Source organism: Lithobates pipiens, unplaced genomic scaffold (assembly GCF_037356315.1).
Source record: "Lithobates pipiens isolate NorthernLeopardFrog02 unplaced genomic scaffold, aLitPip1_a1.2 Scaffold_16, whole genome shotgun sequence".
NCBI lineage: Eukaryota > Metazoa > Chordata > Amphibia > Anura > Ranidae > Lithobates > Lithobates pipiens.
In genome coordinates, this window is record NW_027507748.1 from 156545480 (window position 1) to 156554828 (window position 9349).

Consider the following 9349-nt stretch of genomic DNA (forward strand, 5'->3'; position numbering starts at 1 on the left):
GGAAACCCACACATCCGTCTTCCTGCTTAGCAGAAAGACAGGATCTGTGTGATCTCCCCTGTCAGAATGGAAATCTGCCCGATTGGCTCCCCCTCTGGGAGCACATGTGTGCCTCTGGCAGCGCGCCCATCCCCACAAAATTGAGTTCACAAGTCGACGTACACCTACTGCGATTTGCAGGAACGAGCCAACCTGCCGCAGTATAATGACGGCAGCTGGTCGGCAAGCGTTTAACATCACATTTTTTATCTCAGCCCTCTATCTGCCACTTTTGTTAGACAGCTTGGTCTGTTAATGGAAGGTGAAAAAAACAGACTTACTGGCTGGATCACCAGGTGAAAAAAAAAAAAAAATCTAAAATTTTAGCATTAATACAGCTTAGAGAAGAATGTGTTCATTATGGATTTTCAAATATGAAAGTATTTTCAGTTCAAATGCATTTGTCACATATTCTACTTATCTTACTCATCGCTAGGAATAAATTATTTCCTGTTCCCACTATACTAAACTGAACTAAAAAGTGAAGATTTGCCATGCTATTGGAAAAATATAGAAATATTGCTTCTTCTTAAAACTGAACTAAATTTTGGTATATACACACCAGATTTATTCAGAGGGACTGAGTTGGGCATCTTTCCCTGCACAAGCCCACTGTAGGGCAAGGCGAAATGCATTTCAACGGTGTGCGGTACCTGAAGCACACTGTGAACCAATCCACTGCCTTGCACTGGGCAGCATCTAAGCCAGGGGTCTCAAACTGGTGGTCCTCCAGCTGTTGCAAAACTACAAGTCCCATCATGCCTCTGCTTGTGGGAGTCATGCTTGTAAATGTCAGCCTTGCAATGCCTCATGGGAATTGTAGTTTCTCAACAGTTGGAGGGCTGCCAGTTTGAGACGCCTGATTTAAGTGAACTTTACAACAAAATGTCTGTGTGACATTTCAATAAAGCTCGATATAAAAAAAAAAAAAAAAAAAAATGAACAGTACGATGTGCTAAAATCGACACACATCAGTACTGATCTGGCCGGACTGCATCACACAGCAGCTGGCATGAATTAGCCCCTAAAGCAAACTGCAGAAAAGACAGGCTATATCTCTTCTGCAAAACAAACACCTACCTGCACGTTCAGTCTTCTACTGAAGGCACACTGAACATGCATTCCTGCCACACTCGGGATGTGCCAGTGATCCCATCCCACCTTCCCCACTGATCAATCAAAAGGTCAAAAACCTTGCACCTGGGAAGAAAATGACAGCAGCCGGCGAGAGAAGGCTGGCGCTAGAAGGTGGAGGCAAGTATTTTGGGAGTTTAGTTTTGTTTTAAGCAATACTTTAAGAAACGTTCCTTTTGTCTGAACTCCTCCTGAAATATAGCAGTTCACTCTCTGGTAAGGGAGGATACCTAGGGAACCGGTAAATGGAAAATATGTGCCGCTCAGGCTGCAAGGGAAAGCAATCCCATCTCCACCACTGTGAGTGCAGGCCAGGGAAGGAGCTGCAGTCTTAGCCTAGGCCACTAACTTGTTTTATTCTGAGCTTAATCATGATTAAGCTCTGAGGGGCATAGTGAAATGTGTTGGGGGTGTGGCCTGGCGGGAGCCGTGACTGAGACTTTAACTTATTCCAATACCATTGGGTCTGCATTGATGTGCGGCTTCATGGGGTCCATCCTTTGCTTAACAGGATACCTAGGGACTCCTGGGCCATCAACGTCATAGCTGTATATAGATGCATGGTGTTCAGATTTTGGGGTGCAGGCTTAAATGCCAAGGATGATTAAGTGCTTTCTGATACTTTAGGCAACTTGACGATTTTACTTGCTCTTCGGTGGCAAAAGCCTTGTGCCAAAAACCGTCAATGCCAGAAAACAAACAAGCATTGTTTAAAGCATGTGTAGGCAACCTCAGTACTCCAGTTGTTGTAACTTCCAAAGGCAGAGGCATGGTGGGATTTGTAGTTTCACCATAGCTGGAGAGCCGAGTCTGCCCAACTCTGGTCTAAAGTCATATATTGTATCTGGCAGGACTGACCCATGATGGTCTAAAGTTATGAAAAATTGGATTCAGTTAAATTATATTTGCCAATCTTACCTTCACTCATATCTGGCAGCCTTCCATTAGAGTGCCCTGTACTCGTCGTCATCAACGATCTGCTGAGAAGCCGCGATATCTGACATGTTATACCAGGTCTGTAAAGAGGGAGGACAATGAATAACAAGCAAAAATCTTTTCATTTATTTATTTTACTTAAAATCAGAACTTCACCCCATCCTTCTCCTTTACATTTAGCACTTTTTTTAAAAAAATTGGGGGGGGGGGGGGGCGCTACCCGATTTTGACAATCTCCCACTTCCGGTCAGATGGCCAGTTTGGCCCCCATCCTTCCCCTGCAGCCTTCTGGGACATGTTACAAGTCCCAGAAAACAGTGGCAGCAAACACAAAGTGTGGCGCGGCTTGCCCATTGTGCCATTTGAAGGCTTCACTGTCAGATTCCCTTAGTGAAGATGCTGGTGCCTGTCCCCGAAGCCGATTGAAGAATCAGAATGGGTAAGGACAATGCTGGATCCAGGGCAGGTAAGTGTCCTTATTTTAAAAAAGTCAGCAGCTACAGTTTTAGTAGCTGCTGACTTTTAATTTTTGTTGGGGAGACTGGAAGCCCTCTTTAAATGCTGGGTAACCAAAGTGCCATCAAGCAAGGTGAGAAGACCTTTGTAGTGTGGCGTGAGGAAATAGGCCTCATTTGCACAGGTGGCCAGGGAGTGGTAAAAATAGGCAATTGAGCCACGGATTTACCACCGACCTGTAAGTTGCCAAGGCCAGCGGTAATGTTAGGCAATGTTTACACAGGTGGCTGGGGAGCAATCAGGGGGTGGTTTCACCACCCTCTGATTGCTGAGCTGCAAGTGGACATGGCCAGTGGCCACGTTGGTGGTAAAAATTATACCACCTGTTGTGTTTGGCAGGCAGAACCCGCCAAATATGACACAATCAAGTGATTGGGGCTAGCCTCCTATATTGTCCCCCCCCCCCCTTTACATTTTAAAGTGCTGTGCAAACTGTTGGCACTATATAAATCCTGTATAATAATAATGCTGCAACTCTGAGCCAAACACTTGGTTCGTGGTTGTGGCATTTTTTTTTAAAAGAACAAACCCCTTTGGCTGAAAAAAAAAAAACACAAATATAACCCCCTAGCATTCAGGAGGCAGCAGTATCACCTCTTGGGTGCTGCCACTCTACTGTCCATGGAAAATCGAGTACAGTGGATTGCTTTTTAAAGAGGCAGCAGAGAGTGTGTCAATGCAAAAAAATCCAACACACCTATGGGAAGAAGTTCTCAAGCCCAGGTTCACAGAATCGCATTACAAGGGAAAATCACATTATATTAAATGGTGCCCTTCTAATGAACTCAGCACAGTGCTATATTGGAAAAGGTTCCTGGTGGATTTCGATGTTATCTCACAAAAGTCGCATCAGCATAGATAAGAAATATTCCTATGTGACTGATGGATTCAGTGTTTTTTTTTTTTTTTTTTTAACCCTAACGCCTCCTCCCTGGTCATCCATCGGTTTTGCTAAAGCTGCGATTTTGGAGACTTCAGTCGATCGACCTTTCCTTCAATTAACCACTCTTCCATCCATCATTCTATCAATTGAGGCTTCCTTCCTTTGATCAATCAACTCTTCCACCTATAGATCCTTACTATGACCGCTCGACCCCTCCTTCAAAGATACGATCAAAGAAAGGATCAATCAACAGAAGGATCGATCAATTGAAGGAAGGGTCGATTGATCAAAAGGAAGAATCAAAGCCGCTTCAGTCTGAACCTAGCCTTTAGGCAGCAAGGATGACCAGGAAGGAGAGGTGAGGGTTGGGAAAAAAATAAAAAATAAAATCTAAGTTATAGGAATGCTTCTTATCTATGCTGATGCGACTTCTATGAGATAACATAGAAGTCTGTGGGGCTGAAATTGCACTGAAGTCAGAATATAATGTGATCTCCCTTGTCATACAATTCTGTGAACCCCAGCTTGAAAACATCTAACGTCGCACTGGAAGTAATATGGGGAAAATGCAAACTCTGCAAAAATGCATCAAAAACGTCTTATGCATTGCATTGAATTTAATGCAAAGCGGGAAAAATGTGGCAAAAATGCTGCAAAGACGATTATGCATTTTTAATGTGTTTTTCATACAAAGCAATGTGAAGGTAGCCTTACTCACAACGCTGAAAACTGACTCAGTAATTAGTGATGAGATTGGGCGTGTTCAGACAAGAATTCAAACTCACATGTGTGCGCCCACCAGGAAACTGTCACCTGTATGGAGCAATCATCTACAGTCAGAGCATTGCCTGCCCATTGTATACGTGGGGTTGCAGGGTGGGGAATGCCCCAGAGCCACAGATGATTGTCCTGTACAAGTAACAGCTTCCTGCTGCACTCACACATGTGGGTGTGAATAATAGTGTGAGCATGCCTGATCTCTCCCCTACTGGTAACAAGCGGTATATACAGACTGGTGTTTTAAGTGGTCAAAGTTAGTCTAGGCATTAAACTGGAACCAAAGCTTCCTATCCTTTTCCAGCAGGGGTCCCCAACTCCCACGCAAAGGTGGGAGCCGGACCGCACGACAGGGGGTTGGCGGCAGGCAGAGTGAGCCAGCAAAACCTGCATTGCACCACTCTGACCACCAGAGGGTGCTGGCTCCTCAACCTGCCCTGCCACCCTCTGACCACCAGAGGGTGCTGGCTCCTCAACGTGCCCTGCCACCCTCTGACCACCAGAGGGTGCTGGCTCCTCAACCTGCACCGCCACCCTCTGACCACCAGAGGGTGCTGGCTCCTCAACCTGCACCGCCACCCTCTGACCACCAGAGGGTGCTGGCTCCTCAACCTGCACCGCCACCCTCTGACCACCAGAGGGTGCTGGCTCCTCAACCTGCACCGCCACCCTCTGACCACCAGAGGGTGCTGGCTCCTCAACCTGCACCGCCACCCTCTGACCACCAGAGGGTGCTGGCTCCTCAACCTGCACCGCAACCCTCTGACCACCAGAGGGTGCTCGCTCCTCAACCCTCTGACCACCAGAGGGTGCTCGCTCCTCAACCTGCACCGCAACCCTCTGACCACCAGAGGGTGCTCGCTCCTCAACCTGCACCGCAACCCTCTGACCACCAGAGGGTGCTCGCTCCTCAACCTGCACCGCAACCCTCTGACCACCAGAGGGTGCTGGAGTTCTCAAGATGGCGACATGAAAGGAGAGGGAAGGTCTAAGGCTTAGCTTCCCCCCCTTTTTTTGTACTCACAGTTAACACACAGGTAGCTTCTTACCCCTCTCTAGATATGTAACAAGTCACATGGCAAGGGGTGAGAGGAGGAAGAACAATCTGCTCTCACTTCTCAGCAGAGCCACACTGAGACTGAGCCAAGTTCTCAGTCTCAGTGCAGGCTATCTCCCCCTAAAGGCTTCTTCCCCCCTTTCCAATCATGTGACATGAGAGGGGGTGAGACGAAGAAGGGAAATCAAATCTATCCTCAAGACTAGGGATGAGCTCAGGCGTGTTTGCATGGACCACGTGCAGAGCCCACCAGGAAGTCAGCGCAGCACTAATCACAGACAGTGGGCCATCGCCTGATCTCTGCAGCCGCACTGAGCGCATTCTTACTCAAGACTTAGACTGAGCTGAGTTCTCAGTCTCAGTGCAGGCTCTCCATCTCCCCCTATAGGCCGGAGGAGGGAAAAAGCTGAATCCTCTCCTCCAGCAGGACCTAGCTGCTGGCTCCTTGTGAGAGGAGTTAATCACTCCTGTCAGTGAAGAGCGGCTAAGTCCCCAGGGCCCCCCACCCTCAAGACGGCACCCAGTGCAGGTGCCCACTCGGCTACTCCCTCGTCCTGACATGTGAGCCCCACTGCAAAGGAAGCTTTACTATCTCCTGGAATTCAGCTTTAAAGGTTCAGTTCACCTTTACCAATAAACTGCCTATGCAGATAAGGGCTGTCTGTAGATAATAACACTAACTGAGCATCTCTGAGCAAAGGTGAATAATTCCCTTGCTATAGGTGTATTCAGTTTACATATCTCATATCAACCCCATCAAATCATTCCCCGCATCTATTACCTTTTGTACCACCACCCACTCCCTTTAGAATGTAAGCTCTATGAGCAGGGCCCTCCTGTACCTTTTGTATTGAACTGTACTGTAATTGTGTTGTTGCCCCCGACCTACATTGTAAAGCGCTGCGTAAACTGTTGGCGCTATATAAATCGTGTATAATAATAATAATAATATCTCATGAAGTCTGCCTGGAAAACTCCCAGGGATGTTTCTAAGGGTGTTGCTGCCATTACTTCTGAATTCAGTCCCCTCACATGAACGTTTTCTCCCCTGCTGCAGTATTATTATTATACAGGATTTACATGGCACCAACAGTTTGCACAAGCTTTACAACATTAAGTAGTCCGGAGCTCAGTGCTTGAGTGTTCACTCGTGTGATGGTGAAGGTGTACACCAGGGATATGCAATTAGCAGACCTCCAGCTGTTGTAGAACTACAAGTCACATGAGGCATAGCAAGACTGACAGCCACAAGCATGACCCAGAGGTAGGCATGATGGGGCTTGTAGTTTTGCAACAGCTGGAGGTCCGCTTATTGTATATCCCTGGTGTACAGTAACTGCTAGGCCTCTCTTAGCACTGTCCTCTGAGTTTTCCATTTTAAGCTTCATGATGTATATAATGGTGAACTGGCCCTTTAAATTCAGCAGTGTGACTGTTTTCTACATCATCCAATCATATGAGTTTCCTCTCCCCTGTACCCTATTGGGAGAGGGATCCAGGTTCCCCTATACGCCTATAGTATAGTAGATGGGATGAGGACTTGTACTGTGATCTCCCCACTGTTCTGTCACATTCCACACTATTGGAAGCTCCTCCCACACACTGTCTTGTCCAATCACCACACCCACCTCTCCCAAACCTCGCCCGTCCTACACCAGACAATATAGCTCGCTATTATCATAGAATGATGGGATAGTGATAGACAAGACGAGCCGGAGCTCTGTACCGCACATGCCATCTACCTGAGTGACAGCAGCATGTTGATCGCTGGGCTCATGACAAACTCCACTGACCGATACTCTTCTCCAGAACAGCCAGCAGCCAATGCGCACTATCCCCGCCCATCAACTCCTTCACTGCCAATCAACTCTTTTCCTCCAATACCATAGAGATGACGGAGCAGAGCGTCTGAGGATAATAGAGTGCCTGCAAATAATATGCTGTACAATACAAATGAAATCGTGAGATTGTAAGAGTTATCAAGTTGCAGTATATGTGTTCAGAATCTATATTTTTCTGAAATTGCTGAGATAGAGACGTGTATTTATAACTTGTCACTGACGTGCTAAAAGTGTCCCCGTATTTGTCTAGTCATGATACTTCCCTCTGCAATGCAGAGTCACCCCATTCTCTACTAGGGGTAGGCAACCTGGGCCCTCCAGCTGTGGTAAAACTACAAATCCCATCATGCCTCTGCCTCTAGGAGTCCTGCTTGTGATTGTCAGGGTCTTGCAATGTCTCATGGGACTTGTAGTTTTACCACAGCTGGAGGGCCAAGGTTGCCTACCTTGTCTACACCCTGCTTATATACTAGCTGTATCACATATAAATCTCACATGATTCCTCTCACTCACAAAGAGTTGAGTGCACATATGTGTTTATTTGGGTTGCAGAGGTATCCGTGCCAATACTGAGTATTTGCACCAGTACATATACTTATGCAAATACTGCAATACCTGAACCGATACCTTTGCAGTGCCGCTGGAGCCCATACAAAATCAATGGCCTCAAATCGCACTGCAAAGAATCGCATGTCATTTGAACAGGAATGAGGTGCGATTCCTGTCTGAATGCATGCAGTTTCCCTCCCTGTTTCTATGTGAACCCAGGCTTGTCATAGTGACTTCAGCCTGGGTTCACACAGAAACGGCACGGGAAACTGCAAGCGATTCAGACAGGAATTGCACCACATACCTGTTCAAATCGCATGCGATTCTTTGCAGTGCGATTTGAGTACAATTATTTTGTATGGGCTCAAATCGCACCGCAAAGGTATCGTTATCAGTGAGTACTTGAGCACAAGTATCGGTGTTTGTACTCTGCAAAAGCAAAAGATGGTGACATAAGGGGGTGATCCTTTACGTACACTCGCTGTTATGTGAATTGATTTTTGCATTTATTAATTTATATGGCACCAACAATTTACAATGTGCTTTACATTCTGTCACATCAGTCCCTGCCCTCAATTAGCTTATAATCGAAGGTACCTATCTTACCCGCATACATACACAAATACACATCCTAAGGCCAGTTTGGACATGAGCCATTTAAACCGGTTATACTGAACCAGAGAGAAGCCGCACCCTGATCAGCCCATCTATTCAGTTTGGAACTGCCTCAGCCTCGGCTCCTCCCAGGTCATGCCTTTGATGCGTTTCACCCTGCCCACAGGGCTGTCATAGTGGCTAGTTTTTTTTTTGTTTGTTTTTTTGAAAGCCTGTGGCATGCAAAACACACTCAAAAACTTCACCCGGTGCATAAAAAATGTGCACACACATAAAGAGTGACACAAAAAAGTGCAGGCGGGTACACAAGCCCTCTAAAATCAGAGGACCTTGTCCTGAATCCCCCAGGGCATTAGGCTCCTGACAGGGACAAGGACACTTAAAACTTGGTCTTCCTGGCCGAAACCAGTCAGACCCCATTCTTTGGAAGGTCTGCTGAAACAGACCCACCCAAATACTAGGTGAGGCTCCCCTGAAGGGAGACCCCAACCCTAAGGAAGAGGGCGAACTAAACCAGAAGGCCATGTCCACCCCCTCCCCAGACTTTCAGGACAGGCCCTGGGACCTGTGACCCTACTCATCACAGCAAACGTGCAAAGTGACAAAACAAGAGGTTAGTCATTGAGGAGACCTCTATGACTAAGTCCTGTGGGCTGGGCAAAATGTGCCAGAGGGCATGGCCTCTGAAAAGCTGAGGCTGTTGTAGTTTCATACTGAATACTCAGGCTGATCAGTGTACGGCATCTCTCCACTTCAATATTACTTGTTGGGCTTGGATGAGCTCTGTGGATGTCAGCACCTACTGCTTCAGTGAATCACTGAAGCACTAGCAGTGGCATATGGAGCGGCGCTCAAAAAAACTTTCATGCATTTAAAGCGGTTGTAACGTTTTTTTTTCCTAAAATAAAAAATATGTTAGCTCTTGTACACACAGTCGGAGATTTCGACGGAATGTGTCTGATCGGACCGTTTTGTTGGATATTCCGACTGTGTGTGGTCTCC

The 9349-nt window shown here is 46.7% G+C and overlaps 1 protein-coding gene across 3 annotated transcripts in view; it reads right to left on the minus strand.

The window, feature by feature from the left end:
• ACOT9 (acyl-CoA thioesterase 9) overlaps positions 1-7217 on the minus strand; it is a 45910-nt gene extending 38693 nt beyond the window's left edge. For 2 of the 3 annotated variants that reach the window (XM_077480694.1, XM_077480693.1), the window contains exons 1-2: positions 7085-7217; positions 2092-2189 (exon numbers count right to left, since the gene is read on the minus strand). In XM_077480694.1, coding sequence (XP_077336820.1) covers positions 2092-2189; positions 7085-7119 — 133 coding nt within the window. In that variant the 5' untranslated portion in view covers positions 7120-7217. The remainder of the gene's footprint in view (positions 1-2091; positions 2190-7084) is intronic. The other variant, XM_077480695.1, reaches the window with a different exon arrangement.
• Positions 7218-9349: the final 2132 nt, after the last annotated feature.